The sequence below is a fragment of the Cinclus cinclus genome, chromosome 2 (assembly GCF_963662255.1).
Source record: "Cinclus cinclus chromosome 2, bCinCin1.1, whole genome shotgun sequence".
Taxonomy (NCBI): domain Eukaryota; kingdom Metazoa; phylum Chordata; class Aves; order Passeriformes; family Cinclidae; genus Cinclus; species Cinclus cinclus.
The window spans coordinates 103,541,734-103,565,054 of NC_085047.1; the positions used below are offsets into that span (position 1 = coordinate 103,541,734).

Below are 23,321 nucleotides of genomic sequence, written 5' to 3' on the forward strand. Positions count from 1 at the left end.
AGAGGAGAGTGGGAAAATGGAGAATTCCATCAGGATGGCGGTGGTGTCTGTCAGTCAGGATGAGAAGTCTAAAGGCAGCAGGGTTGACTCTGGAATCTAGAGGTGCTGGCAAAGACCAGAGGGCCCCCAGTGAAGAGCATTGATCCTTGAAAAATATGGCTTTGTGGGCAGGGTAGGTGACAAAATAACTGTCCTTACATAGGCAGTTCTGTTCTCTCATAGCCCCATATGAAATCATGGGCTCCTCTGGTATCTCACTGAAAGATGAAAACCATGCAAGATTTTGGCAGCTTGAGCTTTAGCAGAAAAGTGAATCACTGAAGTGCAGGGACCTCCACTGCAAACTGCTGGAGGTTATTCCATATATTTAGAGCAGATTTATGAGAAGTGTGTGCCTAGAGATTCTCTGTGTCCAGAGAGCAATGTGTTAGCCAGCTGGGCTGCAGTGGTGACCTTCTACAGGGTTCTAATTCAGTACTATCTTCCTGAATCATCAGTTTACACAGACCAATCATCTCTTGATCCATGCTAATACCAATGGTAACTTTCTCTCTGGTCAGTTTTCACATAAGTACCTTATGCTCTTGTGATCTTGGTTTATAAGAGGGAAATAATGGAAAGATGAATTTCCTAACAGAGCCAGGAGGTGATTACACTTATTACATCACAGAGCTTGGTGCATGCTCTTTTCAGCAAGTGACAACACAGTATGAGAAATCCCACCAATTTTTCCTGAATGCCAAGAGCCCAAACAGTTCCTGACCTGTTGGAGTTTCACCTACGCAGCTGTAATCTTCATCTCTCTCTCCTGAGAAAATATAAAAGTAGTTACAAATATTTACTGCATTCTCAGAAATGAGGGCAAAGTACAAAAAGTTCAGAAACTTCCTATGGAAAACAGAATAGTGAAAAATATTAACAGAACACTTACTAGACAGATGTATTCATTATCTCCAGAATTAAATTCAAATAGCTTTACAATCACTTGAAGACAGCAGGAGCTTCTTTGTTACAAAATTCACTGTCTGTATATTCTTGCATTTGGAGGATAGGGTTCTCACCTGATTTAGATCCTATGTGTTGCAGTTTGTGCAGCTTTATTTCTGCTCCTGAGTTACAGAGATGTTCAGGCTTGTGTGGGGCAGGGGGCAGAACTGCAGCTTCAGAGAAGAGACCCTGCTTTTCAGCAGTATTTGGAAACTGTGACCTGGCAGTGCATTCAGAGAAACAGGAAAGATGCAACCTGCAACTCAGCAGCTGAATGAGTGTGAACAAAACAACTCTTGTGTTGAGCTCCCCTGCAAATCCTATTAGAACACATTTTCTACTTAAACAAAGCATTACTAGACGTCTTACTCTCCCTTAACGAGAAAGCCATGTTGTAGCAGCATGACTTGCATACAAATCCAGCAATTTTAAAAGAGAAAATATGTTTTAAGCTCAGCTCTATATCTAACAGAATACCTCAGATGTTTTATGGTGCCAAGGGTTTCACCAACACCTACAGGAAATCAATCAAAGGCTCTAGCAGAAGGCTGAGGGAGGGAAGATGTGTGTGTAATCTCAAATCTCATTCCCACCTACTGAGAGCCATTGAGAGTAGCAGCACCACCTTCAGCATTTCTCTGGAAAATATTAAGGGCTTGGTATGTGTTTGTGTGACACCCACTGCCCTCTCCCCCAGCATGGGTGAACAAGGCATCTTGCCCTCTTTAGAGCTTTCCCAGCCTCACCAGCAGCAAGGCATTTAAGGGACTTGTCTTCCCTCATGACGTCTTCCCTCAAGATGTCTTCCCTCATCTTTCCTCTTTAGGAAATCCTGTCCCCTTTTTGACGTGCTGCTCCTAGTGACATCACCAAGTCAGTGACAGAGCATGGGGGAGGCAGCCCCAGCTGTGTGGAGGTGAAGTGCTGATGTGTTCCAGGACCTTCTCTCAGTGTTCTGCTGCCTAACCCAGCCTGTGTCCTGCCCCCACAGTCCTGTGCCTCTCCTGTGCAGTCCCAGAGCTGTTCCCATTTGGGTGAGGACAGCAGTCTGGTGCCCACGCTCCCTCTGAGTCCCACATTGAGCAGTGGGTGCCTGTCCCAGGGGATGAGCCCTGAGGAGCACCAGCCACGCAGATCCCAGGCCAGCAGTGTGGGGAGGGAGGGCAGGACAAGCCCCCTGGCACAGGGTTTATACTCACAGAGGCCATGTTCCCATCCAGGTTCATTAAAATTCAGTACTGAACCTTAGGGTTGAACTCAAATGCTGTATTTTGCCTTGGTGGGGAGTTTCTGTGTTTTAGGAAAACATGAGTTTTTGATGGCAAGCCTGGATGTGGTGACTGGTTGCCAACCCCGGCTCTAGATCACTCTGGCAAAGTAAATTTAAATAGTGTAGAGTCACAGTGCTGGCCTGCTTCTTCAGCAAGCCATGCCTGTCCTAATCCCCTCAGTGCAGCCTTGGCAGTGCTGGTGGGGAAGAGACACCTGAGGAAAAATCCCTTTTGCCTTTCATAGCAAGAGATGAGAAGAAGAGAGAGAAATGGGTGTCAAATACTCCTGTGTCAGACCAGGAGGGAGTTTTCCCTTTGCCCTTTAGCAAATCACCCCCCCCCCCCCCTTCCACAGCTGTGGGACTGGTGAGCATTAGCATTCAGCAATAGGAACTGACAGAGAGATCCCAAACTTCTGATCTCATTGCTGCATAGACTTCAAAAGAAAGCATGAAAATCAAGACCACAAAAGATTTTAACCACTCTAATTATTCAGCTACTGAATGTTTTGTCTTTTAGCCCATTAGGTGTTTCAATTAGAAAGAAAAATACAAGAATGAGAAAAGCATGTAATTTCTATTTTATTTCAGTCCTGACCAGCGTTGACAGTGACGAACCCAGCTCACCAAGTAGGGTAGCACAGGATGGGATGCTTTAGGGGGCTCTGTGCAGGCTCAAAATACTTCCACTGGTAGTAAGTCTCTAACCCTTCTTCACTTCCATATCTTTTTTTAAAAAAAAAAGATTAAAACGTGTAATTCAAGAACAGCTTCCCTCTAAAAGGGCAAAGGAATAAACTGAGGAGAGGTGAATCTTCATCATCATCATCAGATCAGTTGCTGATTGCAAAATTCTTGGATTGTAGAAAGGTCTGTACAAATCCAAACACTTTTTGCGATGGGGTGAGGAGATTTGGGTTTCTGGAGTTCTTGCCTGAGCCTGAGGAGAGTTGTTGCCCTACTGCATAGTAGAGCTCAAATGGGAGATGGCCTCAGGTAGCTCTTGATGGACTAAAAATGTCACTTCTAAACAGAAACTGTCTTCTCTCTTGGTGACTGATAAAAATTCCTCTAATCACTGAGGACACTGAGGTTCTTTTCTTAAGGGTGTTTCCATACGTGGTGAACTTTCAGCCAGTAGAAATTACTATCTTGGAGCAGGGTCAGTCACAGGGTAAAGCTAATGCTTTGAAACCAAGCAGCCTTCCTACAAGAGCTTCTAGGAAAGGCTCTCGAGGACACAGGCACCTTGAACCAGGAAAAAGGCAGCACTGTGAAAGCCCAGACTGGCTGGAGGGATCCCAAGGGCTCTGGAAGCAGCCAGGAGGCCACGCACAGGCAGTGTCTGGCTGTTGTAGGAACCCGTGTGTGTGTGTCAGTGCAAGGGGCAGCAGGGACAGAGCTAAGGGACACAGTTAACATTGTCCCAAGGGCTGCCCTGACTAATCCTTATCCTCACTCTGCTAATCCTGACTGCACTGGTGCTTGCAAAGCTTCTAGAGAGACACCAAAGTTTCCTCTGGGAAACATTATGTGAAGGGTTGAAGTGGTTTGATGTTTTCTAAATGAAGCATTTCAAAGCTCATATCAGAGTAACACTTCATCCCCAGTTTTTGCTTGGTTTTGATTTTAAAGAAGCAAAACCTTTATCTTTTTTATTTTTTCTTTTTAAATGTTTTCAGTACTAGTTAGGACAAATATTTTCAACCTATAATAAATAAATACTTCTCATATGTATGCATTTTGATACAGTGTGTAATAAATATTCATTTTTTAAAACCAAACAGCTCTGTTTTGGTTCACCACTCTGCCAGGTCATGGTTGTGCTCTTGTGTCTGCTGCTGAACATCCAGGTAATAGTAAAGTAACAGACCTAGCATAAGTGACAGCATTGCTGACTATTGAACAACACAGCTGAGTCTCAAAAATAAGAGACAAAAATAAGTGGACTTTCATAGGAAGGAAAAGGACATGTCATTCCAGGGCCACCATCACGTATTCTTGAGTGCTGTTATCAGCACTTTCAGTCCAAGATGTGATTCCTGGTGAGTTCCTTAGCAGGATGCTTCCAGGGCCTCCTCTCCTTGTAACAAGGAAGTCACCAGAAGTTTGTAACTGCAATACCAGAAATCTGATTTCTGGTAGTAAGTCACTCTAGTATTATTGTACCTTGAGCTGTTTCTCTTTTTTACCTCTTTGTGTGTCAAGATTTTACATTCTTCAAGGTTTTTCTCCCTTTCTTCTGAAGGCAATAGCAAGAAGGAGCAGATACAGCACTCTTTTTCTGGAACTTAGGAGGTGTGAACTATTCTCTTTATGGTCTATTAAACCTGTTAACCATTTTGCAAAGGTTTTTGATAGGTCTTCATATAATCACATTAATGATACATTGTTGCTTTCTCTATTTTTTCCTCCTTTTTTTTTTTTTTGTTTTCCCCCTTTGTCTCATTACAGTTGAAACTATAGAGGAAAAAACAGCAGACTCCTTGCAAGATTTGTACAGAGCCTTGGAGCAGGCCAGCCTGTCTCCTTTAGGAGAACACCGGATTTCCACTAAGCTGGAATATAAGAAATCTTTTATAAAGAGATGTAGCGATCCAGTAGTCAATGAAAAACTGCACCAGCTGCGAATTCTGAAAAGCACTTTAAAGGTGAGATAAAACAGGGAGGAAAAATCCTGCCCCAGGGTTGGATGGGGCTGTATTGTAATCAGGGATTATTGTGTGCAGCTGGAGTCCAGGCTGAGCCCAGAGTGCAAACAAGGGAGACATGGGGAAGCACTGCTTGAAAAGCAGAGAAAAATGTGCCTGGGAGAGTACTCAAAGTGAAGGGATCAGTTTTAATTTCTTTATTTTCTTGTATGTACTCTCAGTCAGCTGCTGCTCCTCTAGCTAGTTTAACAGAAATTGACACCAAATTATTGGAGGAAACTTTAATCCTCTTTTTGTCCCTGAATGTTTTGGTTTACCAAAACACATTCACTTTGTAATTGCCAAAGTCTAAAGTTAAGCAAAGCCAGCCTTCAGAAGGGAACAGTACCTCTTGCAACACTTAGACTGTTTTCTAATTGACGAGCTTGTCCGGGAGGAAACTGTGTGCTTGCTTTCTGTTTAAACTGGTAGGATCATTATATTTAATCAGTAAGATTGATTAAATAAGTAGTGATAATGATAGATTTGAAAATTTTAATGGTAATTTTAAATGTACCATAGCTCATTTAGCCTCCTTTTCAGCTTCCTTTGTTTGTTACAGCACTTTCAGTACTGTCCTGATAGACATTTCAGCAAACAATATGCTGGATTTCCTCAGGGACCCTGTTAACTATATTAAATTACCACATTTTAAGTCACCAGATAATTGTACAGTGCATTTTGTAACAGCTTTCATCAAAGAGGGTTTTATCAACATTAATTAATTTAGTTTTCTATCACCTAGAGAAGCATTTAAACAATATTATTTTCATGCTGTGGGCCTCCCATCCTGAAAAAAAAAATCTTACATGTGCTTAACTTTCTGTACTGTATCATCTCCTTGAAGGCAACCTGCATTATTATCTTGGTATACAAGTCTGCAGGTTTGAAGGGTGGCAAAAAAAGGGCAACATTCACAGCTGCCCATGACTTCTACAAGCATGAGAAACTGAAACAACATCACAGTGTTCTCACGCTTCAGGGTAGCAGGATGTTCATGCCACAGCTGTGGTTTTGTACCATGATGGGGTCACACCCCACAGCTGTGGTTCAGCATCAGCAGCCTGCTGCCATGCTGAATTGTCTCTTTGTCAGTGGATCTTGATACCTGAAATACATTATACCAATGGCTTCTGCAAATGAAATTGCTTTCCTTCAGGGAAGTCCAAAAAACAGCGCAGCCTCTTGATCCAGTGGGTGCCTGCTTTTGTGCTTCTCTGGAACTTCTTTCCTTTGGACCAAGCAAATGCAGTTTATTCGTTCTCTGTCCATGAGCGGTATTTTCTAAGCCTGTCAGCACTCTTGTTTGGACTGTGATTGGTGTAAATCATTCTTACTTACATGAGACCAGTAATGGAAAATGCAATGGCAGCAAGGAGCAAAGACAGATAATGGTTGTTTCCTGCATACAGCAGCAGTGTACACCGTGTACAGCAGAGGGACACCTGCTTGGTTTGCAGTGACATCGTGGTACCTTGTGACTGGCTGCATTGCAGCCCAGAGCTCCACCTCTGCCTTGCTACTGGCGATTGTATCAACTAGTAGCTACTGCTGCTACCCAATCAATTAGTCCTCTTTTTATCAGTGCCTTTGATTTCTCCTTCCTGAATGCAGCCAATTGCACTGGCCTGTTGGCACTGACGTTCTGAACTCTCCTTGAATTTTATCCTACATAATGGTATCCAAAGACAGTCCTCCAAGCTGCTTCTACCTCTTCGTGTCCTATATTCTAAGTCATTAATGAAAGACCCCCGTGCTCTCTTCCCTGTGATAACACAAAATGGTTCTCCTGTCACTGAGTATGAACTTCCTCCTGGTCGTGCAGAGGTGTGGGACCAGCCACAATCTGTGAGAAATAAATTATGGTAGTTCAAGTAGAGATCTGGTGATCAGGAGATCCCGTGGTTTCTTTTCCACAGCTTGTTCTCAGCTTGCCCTCTCTTTCTGGAAGTGAGTATTCTAGCAGGTATTTGTTTGCACAGCAGCGAAAGCATCGCTTATGGAAGATGTCTCTGACCCTTCCGATCTGTCCCATCATACACGGCTTGATATTTCCTTTTGCCATGCTACCCAGAAAGATTCAACATACTCATAGTGTGGCCATGGAAAATGTGAGATAGGCATGAGTGTGAAGCCCATCTCGCAGGGAGGTTGGAGGGGAGATTTCTGGTGGCCACACCATTCGTGTGCTGAGGAGCAGTGCTACAAACCCACGTGTTAACTGTGTTTCTAAGGATTGTGGCTGTGGGTACATCTGAGGCTTACTGTGACCCTCAGCTCCATGAACCAATCACCAGGGAGGGGTTATGGTACAGGCACTTCCCCTGCCTCGGTGGTGCATAAGGAGGTACCACCAGCTGCTTTGTATTTTCCCTTTTCTGCCTTCTCTTTGCCTCTCTTTAGAAGAGGTAGCAGCCAGCCAGCCCATGCATGCAGTAGATCTGTAGTGAAGATGAGTTGTCATTCCCATGGGACTCCTTGCAGAAGCCTTTGCATTGCAGAGCTCAGGTGTCCCCCAGCCCAGCCTGGTGAAGAGGCCGTGTGTGTGTCTGTGTCCCACACAGTATTTCTGATCAAGAGCAAACAGATGGTGCTTTGTTGTGTGGAACTCATCCTCAGAAATGCGAGCAGCTAACACTAAACAGTACAGGGCTTCCTTTTCCTGAGAAATGCAAGGGGGCAGGTGGGGGAATAGGGTCCCTTCCTGAGGGTTCTGGACAAGACGAGGGAAGCCCAATTCCCACAGGGGAATGTGTGACAGATAATGTGTGTAGAATGGGCTCCTGTTTGTGAGTGCTCATAGAGCAGATAGTCCCTGTGCTTTCAGAGGCTCTGAGGCTTGAGGTTGTACCCCCCATTCTGTCCTTCCACCCACATGATGAATTTTGCCAGTGACTCATCACTTGCATTAACTCTTTGCTTGTTCCTTTTCTCTCACAGGCCAGGGAAGGAGAAGTAGCCATTATAGATAAGGTTCTGGATAATCCAGCTTTGACGTCTAGAGACTTTCAAGAATGGAAACAAATGTACCTTGATCTCTTCATGAACTTCTATGAAAGCAGCCCCCCGAGGGACTCTGTTAATGGCTCCTCTGAGGTTGAAGCACTTATAGCCTCATTAGCACACACTCACTCTTACATAGAAACACATGTATAAATAAAAGTCTCTTTTTGTCCATTTGGTACACTCCAGCCCTTTACTTAAGTGCATAAAGTAGTTTTTATATTAATATGTGAGAGCTCTAGTAAATTATATTTTAATGTTACTCAGCTGTGTAAAACCTTCAATGATCAACGATACTTTAATGAGGATTTGTATATTTTATATGCTATCAATGCTCTGCCTGTGTTTACCTTCTGTGAATTAGAAAACATGATCTTTAGCTATTGAAGAAAAGGATTTAAAAGCATTTTTGGAAGATTGTGGCCTTCATGCGGGAAGTTCCACATGCTAAAGCTTTTGTTTTCAAAGGTCAGTTTTACAATGATATTTTATAATATATAATTCCAGTATTGAATTGCATTTCTGGAGTGCGGGCACTATTTTGGTGGTGAGAGAAAACAAATTTTTATATTTCATGAGAAACTCTAGGAGTTTTCTTAAATAACAGGGAAAAAGTTTAATGCAGTGGTTGTGTTTCAGTTTTGTCAAACACATAAAAGGGTGAAAATTGGCAGACAAAAAAATTACTAATGTGAATTTAAGCGTCAAAAGGTTAGGTCTTATTTCCTTGTGCTTTTTTAAAGCCTGTTGCTAAGGTTTACTACCAGAGCAAAGGGATGCTGTTTTGTGTTATAATTAAGACCAAATTGTGTGTTGTCTCTTAATCACATTAGGTTGATTGAAAAAAAAAATAGTCAGGGTACTGTGATAGATAATGCTTTTGCACTGAAGATATCAGTATAATGTGCAGATTTTGCAAAAGAGAAAATGTAGACTTTGAACATTCTTGGTAGCAGCATTTCTTTAGTCCAGAAAAGCAGCAGTGGAAAAGGTTTCCAATGAAATGCTTCAAATCTGAGATGCTTTGAAAATTCCCACAATAAAAAAGGAGTGAATAGGATTTTTCAAATAGTTTCTGTGTGTTTTCTGAGCTGTGGAATTTGGCCGTATTGTATGCAGGGATAATGTGTGATGAGAGCAGAGCTGAGCACAGAACCTCAAAAATAACTGAGGAGTAAAAAAGCCTCTGGTTTGCTTTTGAAGGGGAAGGGATGTCTCTGCATTCTGCTGAGTTCACAAGCCAATTAAAATATTTCAAACTTCCATGAGATTTGTTACCTGCTGAATACAACCCAGTGAATATGAAGGGAAATAGCTCCTCAAAGTTAGGCACATGCCTGAAATAAAAGTGGGAGGGAACTCTTAAATTATATATTTACCTTTTATGGGCTTGGTTTTGAAAAACGTTAAGAGCATGACAAAATATTTCTGCTCCTCTTCAGTATTTTGCTGCATAAGTTAGGACTCATGACAGATTTAATAATGCTCATGTGGAAAGGAAGAGCCTCCTTTATACTTTAGTGAGTTGTACTCTTAGCCAACTTGAGACTATTGCCTGTACAGCTCAGTGAATGTACTTCAAACTTTATGAACTCTTATGTTTCCTGACAGTTATATCCATGAAGGATGAAGGAAAGAATGGACAGATTTATTTTCTCTCTCCTTCCTTTTCTTTCTTTCTGTCTTTCTGTCTTTCTTTCTTCTTTCTTTCCTCTCTTTCTCCCCTTTGTCTCTCTTGCTTCCATTTCCCTTTTTCTTTGTTTTCCTCTTTCTACCCCTGAATTTCTGTCTTGTTACTTCATTTGGGTTGCAAATGTTCTGCAGATTTTGCACAACTGTACAGAAGAGTGGCCTTTCTGTAGCCCATTTTCAGTAATCCTATATTCAAGTTGTATGGATGACAAATCATGTATTAACGTTTGTATAGAATTCTGGATCGAGTGTAAGATTTGTACTATTAGAGGAATATTGTTTGTATAAACTGGACATTTATTTACTGCATGGGTACTGACTTGTATATTAAATTTGTGAGGTTTTTGTAAATTTCTCTTTAAAAATGCTTGACTTAAAATGGATTGTGCTATTGTTCCAAGCATTTAGATTCTCTTGCTATTGTTTTACTGGACCAAAAGTAAATATATTCATATGAAAAACTCTTTATATCTGATGGATGTATATGCACATTGTGTAGTTGATTCCTTGTCAAAACCAAGGCAGTTCAGAAGACTTAGATCTGTTGCTATGCAACAGCCATTCTGCCTGCACTTTACATTGGTAAAGTTAGCTTGATTGCTTTAAAGGTGAAAATTAAACATTACAGTTTTTTAAGCTAGTCTAGTGACAAAGAACATGTGTCCTCTCCATTGTGCTGCCTTCTTTTAAGACTATTAAATGTTCTTCTATATATATTTTTATTGTATTCACTTCAGCCTAGAAAGGGAACACTGTAAAATGAAGTACAATAAATTTAGCTTTTAAATGAACGTTTATGTCCCAAGATTCACTTTACTCCATACCAGATTGATTCTGTGGCATCTGACCACTTTGTCTGCTTTTCACATATACATGTATCTTAAAGTACCCCTTTGTGACTTAAATGCTGCCAGTGTGGCCAACAGGGAATGACACTATTGCTGATTTTTATGTAGGCAGACACTGAGTAAAGACTTCTGAAAACCTTCCATTACCTCCCTTCCCTTTGTACTCTTTGATGAAAGTAAACCTTTTTTGACTGCAGGGTTCTCTCATGTAGCAATTCAACAGCTACAAAGCATTTTACCCTTACGAACAGGTGTGATAAAACAGTGTATGGTGCCGAGGTAAATGACAAGGCATCAGTAACAGCTTGTTACTCCTGTGAGAAGCTCCTTGGAGGCTAACTATGAGGGTACCCATTCAGCTCTGGCCATCTAAGCTAACACAAGGTCTGGACACAAAATAAATGTACATCACCAGTAGTACACATCTTTAAAATAAAATAAACATCTGGAAGTGTTCTACAGCAATGGCCACTGAGACAGAAACGGCTTCTATCAAACCAACACTGTTTTAACTCTCAGCTGTAGCTAAGCCTATGTAGTGAAAAGTCTATGCTTTCTGTCCAGTAATTTCATGCTGGTTAGCTAAGACATTCTTGTCCAGTACGTAGTGTATCAAATAATATCTTTTCCTTGGCAATACTTGCTACTAATTCTTCTAGGCATCAATTTTCTAGTCTTTATACAGCTCTCTTTCCTTTTGCTTAGCCATAGCATAAAAACTCAGTAGCACTTACCAGCTGGGAGAATTACCTCTGATTAAGAAAACAGAAAAGGTGGATTATATTTTTTTATATTTGAAAAATCCAACTTGCAACACCTACTAATTGCTATCTAGGTATTATCCAAATGTCAAGGATTACAATTCTCACTCATCGCCTCTAAACGTGCTACTTCCTACATCTTTGCTCAGTGAGATCAGCTTCCAGCTTTATAAATCCTAGATGTGTTTCCTGTGCTGGAGCCAGATTTTCTTGCCTGTTTCCACCAAGCATTTGGCTTATCCAAGCAAAACTTCCAGTCTCACATTCAATGCCACTGTAATTTCCTTCTTCTCCAGGACCTCCCTGCTTGCTCATCTCCTGGGGTGGCTGTTCCTCAGCATGGGAGCTCAGCAGTTGGGCAGCTTCTTCTGCTGGCTGTCGCTGTCCTGCTCTTCGGCCGCCTGGGAGAGCTGGAGCACAGCACACTGCAGCCCACACCAGGGCAGAGGGGCCTTGCAGATCTCTTCCCAGCCGTCATTGTCGATGTCATAGCCAACTACGTCTTGCGTGGAGACCTCCAGCGAGTTTTGCCATTTCTTTCCGCCAATAAGAAGAGCTGTTTCCTCTACCACTGCCAGGCCATAGGAGAATCGATCATAAACCAGTGGTCTTAACCGAGTCCATTGGTTTTGATCTGGGTCGTACCTTTCTATTTCAGAGAAAGGTTCATATAATCCCAGAAAGGTGAATATGGATCCCCTGATTGTTGCCATCTGATGCCCAAACCGAGCAATGCTCATTGGGGCACGTTTCACCCACTGCCCTTCAAGTGAGCTCAGAGAATAAACGTCATTGCTTGTGCTGGCTGGGGCCGAGTACTTGCCCCCAGAGATGTAGATGGTGTTCTTGCAAACAGCACTGGCATGGCCGTGTATCCTGCGTGGCAATTCCCTGGCCTTCGTCCATCTATCCCTGCTGATGTCATAGACTTCCACAGATGAATGCAGCAACCCATCCTCACCCCTTCCACCAACGGCAAAGATATCCTTGCCAATGACACAGCAAGAAAACTGGCACCTCTTTTCCAGCATGCCCGTGATTTGGGTCCATGTGTTAAATCTTGGATCATACCGATGGACCTTGTTTGTAACCAATAAGGTCTGTCCAATTTTAGCATCACCCAGGGTACCGCTTTGTATTTCCCCACCCAGGACGTAGAGGAAGTTCCCCACCACACACACACTGTGGTTCTGCACTCTGTCCTGCAGCTGCGTGAGGGTTCGCCATTTGTGATTGTAAACATCGAAGGCCACCACGTCAGTGACAAGCCCCTCGCTTGCTGTGCCTCCCCCCAGCAGAATGATCCGAGTTTTCTGGTTCCTCAGTGTGGTGGACTTGTCCTGCAGGACAGGCTGTTTGAATACAGATGTGTGATAATTTATTGCTTTTATGATCAAGCACTTAATACCTGCTGAGAGGGACACTTCTGACTGTGTGTAGGTTTTTCTCAGCTCTTCTACTGGGATGAGACCATATCTTATGTGCTCCAAAAGGCTGCTTGCATGATCCAGCCTGGATTTATCCTGCTTCAGCCACAGCAGGACAAGATTCAACAGGCGGCATTCTTCCACCATGGGGAGATCTGGTGATTGAATCACTGCTAGCAAAGACCTGAAGTTCAGCTCAAGAAGTCCTGACAAATCCAAGTCCAGCAGCTTCCAGACATTTTTGATAATGTATTTTTCTGTGGCTTCTAGGGCATCTGGCAGGTAGAACTTCCTGGCCACATTGGCAGAGAAGCAGCAGTTTTCCAAGGCAAGATTGTTAACTAAGTACTGATTGCACAAGCCGATAGCATCAGTCACTTGCAAGTAGCTTGCAGCTTCCAAGGTATCCTCCAGGCTTTCAAAGGAAAGGGGCAGCAAGGATGTGTAAATGAAATCCAGGATGTGCTGGAGCCCGGTGGGTGAGACAACTTGTAGGTGAATGACACTGGCTTTAGACTCTTGGGTGTAGCTTTTGAACATGGCTCGGAAGTAGTCGCTGGAGCATGCCAACAAGGACTTGTGTGCAGGAAACTCGTTTTCTTTCACTTTCAGCAAAATATCACAGAGAAAGCCCTCTGATCTCAGGCTCTGGTATTGGGCAAGCACGGCGGTGCAGTGGGCTTTGCAGTAGGACAGGAAATAGCTCATCGCAGACAATGCAATGCTTTCCCCTTGAGCTATTAGTGCTAAAATGCAATTAGATATTGAAACAGCTGCCTTACTCAACAGCCATTGCTTGAATGCCCAGCAGACTTCCAGCTGTTAGAGAAAAGCCCAACCCAAAGAAAACAAGTCAGTCTCTTGCCTGGCATAGGGGGACAGTTAGTAGATTTGTAGTGAATTCAAGTCATTCCTTTATAGAACAAATAGCTACTGTCATATCAGCTGTAGGATGCTTACTTTTCTTGCCTCCACAAGTTGTGCAAGGATGAGGAGTCCACAGCTGTGTTGAGCACTTGCTTGGCTGGCCATCAGGTGACAGATGAGGGAGCTAGATGAGAATCCCAATAAATGGTCCTTCGTGTCTGCTCAGCCGTCGCCCCCAGCCCTCCTTGCTCCACAGGCAGATCCCAGGGATCCTCTCTGGCTGCCAGCGCGTGGCTCTGAGCAGACACAGATGAGAAGAGAGCACTGACTTTTCTCCTCTTGCTTGTAGTTTGAACCCAAATCAGTTTAGACGTCACCACCCTTGGGACAGCAGCCCCCTTTCTGTCCTCTTTCCACACGGTCTTGGGAAGCCTCAGACGGAGATCAAATCAGTGCTCAGGGATTATTACGGGAAGATTTTCTGAGCCCATAAATCTTTCCTCAGCAGCCACTAAGACAACCAAAATACCATGATTAGTCACTGGTTCGATTTGACATGCATTTCTGGCTCTTTGCTTCACGTGACACCTCCATAGCTCACAGCTACCAGAATAGCCACAGGCTCATCCCCTCGTCCCCCTCGCCTGGGAGCCAACCCCGGGCGGGTGAGAAACGGGGCCAGGACAGAGGAGCTTCCAGTGACAGCCACAGCCAAAGCAGCTGACTTGGAATGACCTGGCTGGAAATCACAAGGGTAACACATTCGCACAAAGTGGTGACAAAAATAGATTCCCCCAGTTCAGCCATGATAAACCAAATTCTGTTTATAGAGGAGGCTTTGCATAATTGTGCTCTCACTTACCAGCTGGGAACAAACCTGGAGCCCCCAGGGATGGGCTAGAGCTGTCTTGCTCAACTTTCTCACTTTCAGTTTGTCCTAATTAGAAGCACTTATACAGGGATTATCCCTGATTTTCACCTGGGCACTTCAGGGTCTAATTTCTACCAGGAATAGCAGCTCTGGGCAGACTACACATTCTGACCTCTTAAAGCTTGCTTTTATTTCTCTTTTTTTTTTTTTTCTCCCTGCATAACTCTGGGTGAAGGTGTTCAGGAATCTTCTCCCAACACCTTTCTTTCAAATCAAACCCTCAGGACTTGCAGACCTTGCCAGGGCTGATCAATGCCTGACCATTTTGCTGCACTGTGAGCCAGCAGACTTAGGAGCAGAAAAGGATCCCACAGGACTGGAAAATTTTGCTTTTTGCTCAAGCCCAAGGTAAAGCCTTTTTACTGTATTTGTTTATATTTATTTATGTGATGTCATGAAATTCTGGCTTACCTCTGTAACTGAGCAGTGTTTGGAGCCGGCTGGATCCTAATATGGGCTCTGCATGGTGTGTGACTGTTCCAGTGAGCTTAGACTGTCTTGCTAAACAGACTGATAACCTACACCTGCTCTGCTCTGTTTGTGGGGAAGGACTCCAAAAACATCATTTTTGTTGCTGTGTAGCTCTGAAAATGGATTTCCTGCTTAAATCCACTTTCTATCATGACATTATAGACCATAAATCAGGATCTTGCTAAATGATCTTGCCCTTTGCTAGCAACACAACATGTACGGATGCTAGAAACACAACAAATAGGGATGATGGAGAAAAGGGATGCTTGCTTCTTTTTCCCAGTGGTTTTGCCTATGTCTAAGCTGGGACAACTCTGAAGTATTTCAGGTGTTAGTGAAGCTGTGCAGTTGATTCTAAGGTTCAGTTTTGATACTTCTCCTGTTTTGGAAGTAGAAACCAAAGGCCAGGTACCTCTGTCACCCCTCAGCAGTCATGAGTCCTGGTGATGAGGGACCTGGCCTTAAATGCTCCCACTCCTAGAGACACTGTTTTCCCAGTTTAACCCCATCAGGTACTAGATCTCTGTAACACAAGGTGCAGATAAACTTCCACTGTTTTGAAATAGCAGGTGGAGACAGTCCATCACAATTTCCTTGGGAGCCTGAGGTGTGAGACAGGAGAGCACAGGAGCTGTGCCTGCCACACAGGGCTGAGTTTGAGGAGAGTTCCTGCAGCAGTTCTGGCATATGAACCTCCTGGCATCACCTCCTCCTGACCAATAGTCCTTGTCCTCCACCAGCCCTTAGCCTGTGCTGCTCTGACACAGCCAGGAAGTGATGCACATGGAGAAATGTGGAAAACCCAAGGAGAACAGCAGAGAGGTAGGTCTCTGTGACCCAGCCCAGGTCTCAGCCTCCCTCACTGTGTGACCTCCCAAGCAGACGGAGCACGGCAGAGCTGAGCCACGGTCTGGGCTGGGGCTGCACCACCAGGAGTGACCCCGTGCACAGAACTGGGCTGGGCTGCCGTGGAGCCAGGGCCACCAGCCCCAGGGCACTGCTGAACTGCATGAGCTGGTACCACAGAGCAGCTGGGACCCAGGACACATAAATAAATCCTACTTCCCTAGATCAAGATGTACCACAAAGAGGTCAAATGTATGGCTAGGCCAACTGAGGGTATTGCCAGCAGCAGCCAAGGAATATTCCTGACCCCCATAGGACACTCCTGCCTCACAAGTGATGCACTCCCAGTCAAAGGCAATGTGCCTTTTCCTCACCCCCAGCAAGGCCAGGCCAGCCACTGCCCAATCCTGCACCAGTGTGGCTGGCACGTGTACAGTACCAGCACAGCTCCAGCCACTGTAATTCTGTAATTTCAGAGAGGCCAAACGAGGCTCAGTCTGAACGTCCCTGCCTGTGCCCAGAGTGACTCCATGTTAACCAGCTGGTAGTGCATCACTTGCTTTCCAAATGAATTCCATCCATGGGTGGCTGTTTATACAGGTCAGTTGCTGGCACTGACTTAACTGAACTGATTTAACACCAGTGCCAAGTAAGCAGGTGCTATAATTGTATGCTGATTTTCTGTGCTATTCCCTCTCAGACCTACTTCATCTTCATGGCAAGCCAGCTAATAGGAGTAGTAAGAATCATGATCCTTATAAAGCTGTTTATTTGCCTGGAGATTTTTTTTTTTTCCTTTGGCTTATGTTTGAAATAAAACCACATCCTTTCCAGTCCCTTGCTCTGGAGTGAAAAAAAAATCATTATCAAAATGAGATTTTTCCCTGCTTCACTTCCAGGCAGTTAGCCTTGTCTGACTAGGGAGCCTACTCAGCCAAGACCCTCCTTTGTCAACAAACAATCTTCATGCAGTAGCTCAGGTCTCCAGCACCTTTGGAAGAATATTTAATGTCCATTAGTAAGAGAACAGACTAAACAGCTAACTTACAAATCCCAGCACAAGACCTAGCACTAAGGGGGATGCAGTCAAACCAGGAACATATTTTCCTCGGGTGTAATTTGGAAGATCAGATCTAATATTTGACTCACTAGATGGTGCTTAAAATTAGGGAAATGTTAGTTTTTCAATGATGCTGATTTGTTGGGAATAGATAATACATTTCTAATCATGTGCATCATTTAGATTTTAAATTAGATTTAGATTTCAGGCTTTCAGTATAATTTCTGTTGAAGTGATTGCTCTACTACAGTAGGCAATCTGAAATTTAAAAAAACCATTCAGATGTGTGCTGTGAAAAATGTTGGCTTCCACACATGCAGAGGTTTTTTCCGATACAAAATTGAAAAATGGCCCAAGTTGCAATGCCATGTTCAGTTTAATATTGCAAGTAGGCCGTTGGTTAATAAACAATGGAATTATTATTTTAAATTTTGCCAGTTATTTTTTAAGAGTAAAAATTATAAAGAGTTGTACAAGTGATATTAGGCCACTAACAAGTGGCTGGCTTACTGTAAAATACTAATTACAAGAATCCACAGCAGAGTATTACCAGGCTACATTTTTTTCCAAAAGAAATCAGTGCATTCCAGAGGACAACAGAGTAAATATTTCAGATGCTTGATAATGTACCACATTAACAAATAACATCAAAATGAGCCAAGAAATTAATATAGCCATAGAGGTTTCCTAGAAGTGCTAATCAGAAGGATTGTATTGATTTAAGTTGTCTTGTAAAAATATTTGGACTACAGTCTGTTCTTCATCCTTGAATAATCATTCACAGTAGTATTTGGGTCAGCACATCTATTTAAAGCAAAGGATATTTAGCTCAGGAAAGCAGTCCTTAAGAGTAAAACAGTAAGAGGGAGGAATTTTCTTGCAGCTAAAAGCAATGTCTGGTGAGATCATGTCTGTGTATACAAGCAAAAGAGAAGGTTCCCACCTTGCCTGAGGTGGGCTTAGGCTGTGAGGTTTCCATTTAGGCAGGGAGAGGCTGGGGTTACCTGTGTCTTTCTGCACTGTCCAAGTGGTGCCCACAGGACACTGTTCCTGTGAGCTGGGGGAGCAGGAAGGCAGCACAAGGCAGTGCCTCCCCAGCCTGCCAGAGAGGTTCTGCAAGCCCTCAGCACCCTGTGTCTGTCCTTGTGCCACCACAGTGGCACAGTGACACAGACAGTCTGTGTCTGGGGACAGTGTTGGCAGCAAACACTTTGAGTGCAAGGCTCTGTCTGTTTCTGGGGAGAAGGGAGGTTTAGTATGGTCAGGAGACAGAGCAGGGACCCCAGCCAAAGCTTGCTGCAAGACCACGTCTGCTAAGCCATGGCTGTGGGGACCTCTTCTATGGTTCTGGGGAAAAAGAGGAGGAAAAGAGGAAATACCATGGGCACACCTGGGCTGGGAGTGGCCATGTCCCAGTTGGGTTACTCCAGCACTAACTACACCTGTGCAAGAAAGCATCCTGTGTCAAACTGTGAAAGGCAACATGAAATAACACTTTCAATCAGACAGTGCCTCATTAAATTCCGCTCCTTGTTTTTTCAGGTTTTGTTTGCCTCCCATGAAGACAGATGTTGTTCCAGCTTCCACTGCCATCTCAGTTGGTTAGACATGAGCTTCCCTGGTGAATAAAAAAACACACTGGAAAATGTTTAACTTGGGTTCCCATTCCAGAGCAACTGGAATGGGATGAGTCAGGCATTGCAGCCACAGGATAATGAAGGAGAATGTGTATTTTAATGAGCCCATTTCAGAGCAGATGCACTAATAGCTTTCACAGCATCTCACAGCTGAGGGTGGATGGCTGTTTGGGGTTCATCTCCTCCTGTGATAGACAGGTGGGACCAAAGATGCTCTGCACTGAGCCCTGGCTTTCACCCCTGGACAAGCAGTGCTGCCTGTGCTGTTGAAGGGGCAGAGAGGGACACACAACCCCTGCCCAGGGGCATTTTCCCTCTGCATCCAGCTCAGGGATGCTCACAGACATCTCTGGCTGATGACTTTGCACAGCATGGGTATGTACAGCCCTAGCTGAAGCTGCTCCGCTCATGGGTTGCTTCTGCAAGTATGGAAGCCCCCATGCTATAAAAGGAACATTTCTGACCCTCATGTGGCATTCCTGCCTCCCAAAGACTTTGGGACTGGTGGAACTGGGTTCCCAACCTTTACGTGCTTGGGTACATGTGGCAACAGCAGCAACTTTGGGCTGTAGGACCACTGCTGGCAGGAGAGCTGGGCTCTCTCCTGCCCTGGCTGGACACATCCACCCAGCAGCTCCCTGAGCTGCCCCCTGCCACAGCTCCCTGCACCCTGACCTGGTCTCCCTGGCAGTTTGTGTATCCAGCACAAAACCCCTGTGACTGGGATACCTCTGTCTAAGAAAAGGATAAAGAAATGGGGACTAGCCTCCCATGGTTCAGTGGTCTTTAAATGCATGTACTTGTAATTAGAGCGAGGATGAGTTTTCATGGGGATGGAGATGCAAGGAACAATCAGTGGTCTGAGACCACGGAGGAGAAAACTGACATTTCCCCTGTATTGGGACACCACAGAAATGAAGTAAAGCTGCAGTATTGAAGTAAAGCTCTGAAACCAAGGTGCTTTTCACAGAAGCTGTCAGGATTCAGCTTTACCATCCTCTTTGTTTTCCTAATTCACATTCAAGCAAGTGCTCTCCAAGACATGGACTGATGGTGAGCAAAGTAAAGTTTACAGTGTAATCAGCTGCTGTTACCGCATGGGATCAAGAGATCCCAATGTCTATATACTCAGCTGATCACTGAAAGTGCTCCTAGAGTCTGTACACTACTGCCATCATTATTGTGATCACTGTCAGCATCGCCACTTGGTCCCTCCATGCCATGTAAGTCTAAGGCTTATCCTTGGGATTGAAAGGGTTGCACCTTCACATGCTGATCCTTTTTCACTTACTCACGAGCTCTCAGGTTTGGGAGTGGGAGAGCACCCATGGCTGAAGTGCAGCGGGAATTAATTGCATATGCCAAAGGATTAAGGATGGATGACAAACCACCAGATGTCTAGAGGTTTTTTTTTCCTCAAGGATTCCTAACTGAATACATCCAAAATGGAGTGTGACAAAGGCATTGATGGAATGTGTTTCATTTACCCCCCTAATCTCATGAGTTACTGAGTTACTGACTGGTGTGTGACTAGCAAGCCTCTCTGATCAATTGTCAGGCTGATCTCAGAGCCAGTTCATAGTGGCATAAGGTACTGGTGGCCCTGCTTACCACACAGGGAGAGAGACAACTCCCTGCACACCAGACACAGTCTCTAAATTCCACTCCTGAAATAAATTCCTAGGGTAGTTACAGAAACTGTGCATGCCAAATTTTCTTCCCCAGGCCAGAGTCCTAGGAGACCATGCAGGATTTCTGTTAACTCCCCTCTTTCCCTAGTATGATCTGGATGCCAACTGGGCATGAACATAAACTGTGGATAGCAGTGAGACAAACCCCTCAACTCCAAGGCACTCTCCAGGAACTAATGTACTATGAGCTCACTTTTATTAATTTTAATTTAGAGTTCTCATGACAGGAACAATGCAAATATTGACTCCATCATGGAAGTGCAAAGGTTTACCTTCACAGAAAAAATGCATAGTGTGCCCAAAACAGCTTGAAAGGCTGTTCTATATTCAGCAAGTTTATTTTGGTCTCATCTATCTAGGATAAGGATTGACATAAATGACTCTTGAAGGGAGTGACCACTCATGCCCTGAGCCCCATCACTGTTCACCAGGCACGACAGTGCAGCAGCATCTTCCTGGTACAATAGCAGAGTTTTCAGGGGCCCTTTGCATTTTGCCTAAAGCGGGAAATTGATTGCTCTATGCCAATCCTTCTGTCACACTCAAGAAAGGAAACTGTAGACAGGTGAAGAGGACAGATGGACCTGAATCTCTCTGGGGGAAAAACACAGACTTAAAAGCAAAACACCTTCTCAGTATTGCAAAGACTTACCTGTCCACTGGCCCATCTCTCCAGGGCAGGTGGTATCTCTCAGCAGAACGATGGCACTTGTCTGACACTCTGAGTCAGCAGCCCTTGATGTACCACTCCAGCCTTGCCAAGGCACCCAGCAGTGCACTTGGGGCAAGCACACACCCTCCTCAGGAATGCAGGCCAGCCACAGGTGTGGTCTGGGGTGAACAGGCAAACTCCTCCTGCAGTAAAGAGACAGTGTCTTTGGGGGTGACAGTGAGGAATACAGTTCAGCAGGATGCCAGGTTCCACCAGGAGATTCTTAGTCCTCACACACAAGAAAAGACAGTACAGTTGCACCTTCCTCCTCCATTTAAGAAAGCAGTGCTGGTGTCAAGGAACCTCCTCTGATCCCAAGAGAGGCATGTCCAAGGGGAGGATGAGAGCTGAAGTTCAGTGAGAAATGTGGTTAAATGGAACAACAACACAATAATGTCAATTGGATATCCTGGCATTGAAAACAGGAAGAGAATGAAAATAAATGTATATGCCTCAATTTTTTAAAAATTACAAGTAATTACATAATTAATATTCTGTGGAGGACATTCAAGACAGCAATACAGTAGTTTAGGTCAACCTGAGCTTCTTGAAAGGGTACAGCTGTGATTTCCCTACCTTTCGCCGTCTTCCACTCTTCTTATTTGCTGAACTGTGGTTCCAACAAGCAAGTTAACACATAGAACATTTCCTGAATTTGCACTGTGAAAATGACAAATGTGGTCAGAAGAAACCTGACTTCAAAAATTAATTAGGTTTATACATGTAGAGCAGTAGATAATCTATCTGCCTGCACCTTTATTTAGCTCACAGTAACATATGAATATGCCTACAGCCCTGGTAAAAAAAAAAAAAAAAAAAGAAACAAAAAAAAACCCACCAAAAGTCAAAATATTAACTTCAGAAACTAGACTGGAGGCAGACTTTCAGCCCATCATTATGCAGGCAGATACTGTGCACTGCTGGTATAGCACCTCATTACACCAGCTAAGTCAAAACTTCTAAAAAATTGAGCATTACCTTTATTAAGTAAATTCTCCCATACTTCCCAACATCAGCACCCTAACATAATTTCCAAGTTTTGAAGATTACACTGTCTGGAAAGAAAACTCTCAAGTTCAGGCCCTACCTTGAAATAGCCATATCCACTCACTTTTGACACACCCCATCTGTTCATGTAAAATAAACAGTCTGTGCAAACAAACTGCACACCCTGATATTTCTACTACTCCTGACTGTGGTTTAAAGGCTCTAAGTTGAAATTATGAACAGAATATGAAAGCAGTCACCATACAAATCACCTGTCTGATTTTCCCCAGGCAGATTTATTTACCTTTGATAATATAAAATTGTTGTTAGAAGTCTAACAGATCTTCTGCAGGGAGCTATATTTTGCAATTTTCTTCAAATGAACTTTGTGGTCAAATAGGTATTTTTCAGTCCAAAGTTTACAGCATTATATGGAAATAGAGACTGGTTTTGTTTCCTTCAAAGCCAATAGAAATGTTGCCATCAAGTCTGTAACAAGCAGAAACAAAATTTTCTTAGCACAGAGAAGCTTGGGAGGCTGTCTCATCTTAAATTTTCAACCTTTTTGCTGGTTTTCTCACCTGATATGCAGGGTATAATCAACTCCCAATGGTCCTGTTAGAATAAAGGTCATTTTAAAGATCATACCCTTTACAACCGAGCCCCTTATCTGCTACAGAAGAGAGACTGGTGAGTTTCTATCTACAGCACTTTATTTTTAATAGGTTAACTCTTGCTGTGTAGAGATTATCAGTGGCTTGTATGGAGTGAGCAGGCCCTGGTGAGCAAGGAAGGGGAAGGGCATCAAAAATCTCTGCTAGGCTGTCCCCGTTCTGCAGCCTTCACTGATGCTTTAGGGAGCAGAGTCCTCAGACACCAGTGTTATGTGGGTGCTCCTGCTGATCTCACCTGGGTTACTTCAGAAGAAATATTGTTTCCTACTGCTTCAACTTCTGGAAATGTTTAATTAAATAATAAAAAGGTTGATTCCCCCCCCCCAAGCTAGTCAGATTAGACATTTTCCTTATCTTCCTCATATTTTCAGGAGACAAGTTACCATAGAAAATACTGCATTTCCACAGCTTCTGGAACTGCAACAGAAAGCCACAAGTCCAGAAAAAAATATATATATACTGCAGAGAATTTCAGTTCTATAGGCCATTTGTAGTTTCCCATGTACTGAAATTCTCAACTAAAAAGACAAACAAGAGAATAAATAGGTATAGCTAGAACATCAGAAAGGATGGGTCAGAAAGGTTAGGTCACTTTCAAAGGCAGAAAGAGCAGTTAGAGGCCAAGGTCCTGTCAGGCAGCTAAACAATCCTAATGGCCATTGCTCCTCATGACAGTGTCCTTCCTCCTTACTAAAATGCAGTGATTCTGCTATCAAGGTGACACCAAACTGCACAATTTGTTCAGGACAGTGCTGTGTGCAGTGGGC

General features: G+C 43.7%; 2 protein-coding genes across 5 annotated transcripts in view; one reads left to right on the top strand and one right to left on the bottom strand.

Moving 5' to 3' along the window:
• Positions 1 to 8,103, top strand: part of CNKSR2 (connector enhancer of kinase suppressor of Ras 2) — a 202,976-nt gene extending 194,873 nt beyond the window's left edge. For all 4 annotated transcript variants that reach the window (XM_062515145.1, XM_062515146.1, XM_062515147.1 and 1 more), the window contains 2 exons: positions 4,712 to 4,908; positions 7,888 to 8,103. In XM_062515145.1, the coding sequence (XP_062371129.1) occupies positions 4,712 to 4,908; positions 7,888 to 8,103 (413 nt within the window). The remainder of the gene's footprint in view (positions 1 to 4,711; positions 4,909 to 7,887) is intronic.
• Positions 8,104 to 11,598: 3,495 nt separating this feature from the next.
• Positions 11,599 to 13,386, bottom strand: KLHL34 (kelch like family member 34). The gene has a single exon (XM_062515149.1). It carries the CDS (start codon positions 13,384 to 13,386, stop codon positions 11,599 to 11,601), a length of 1,788 nt encoding a protein of 595 aa, XP_062371133.1.
• Between the last annotated feature and the right edge of the window lie 9,935 nt (positions 13,387 to 23,321).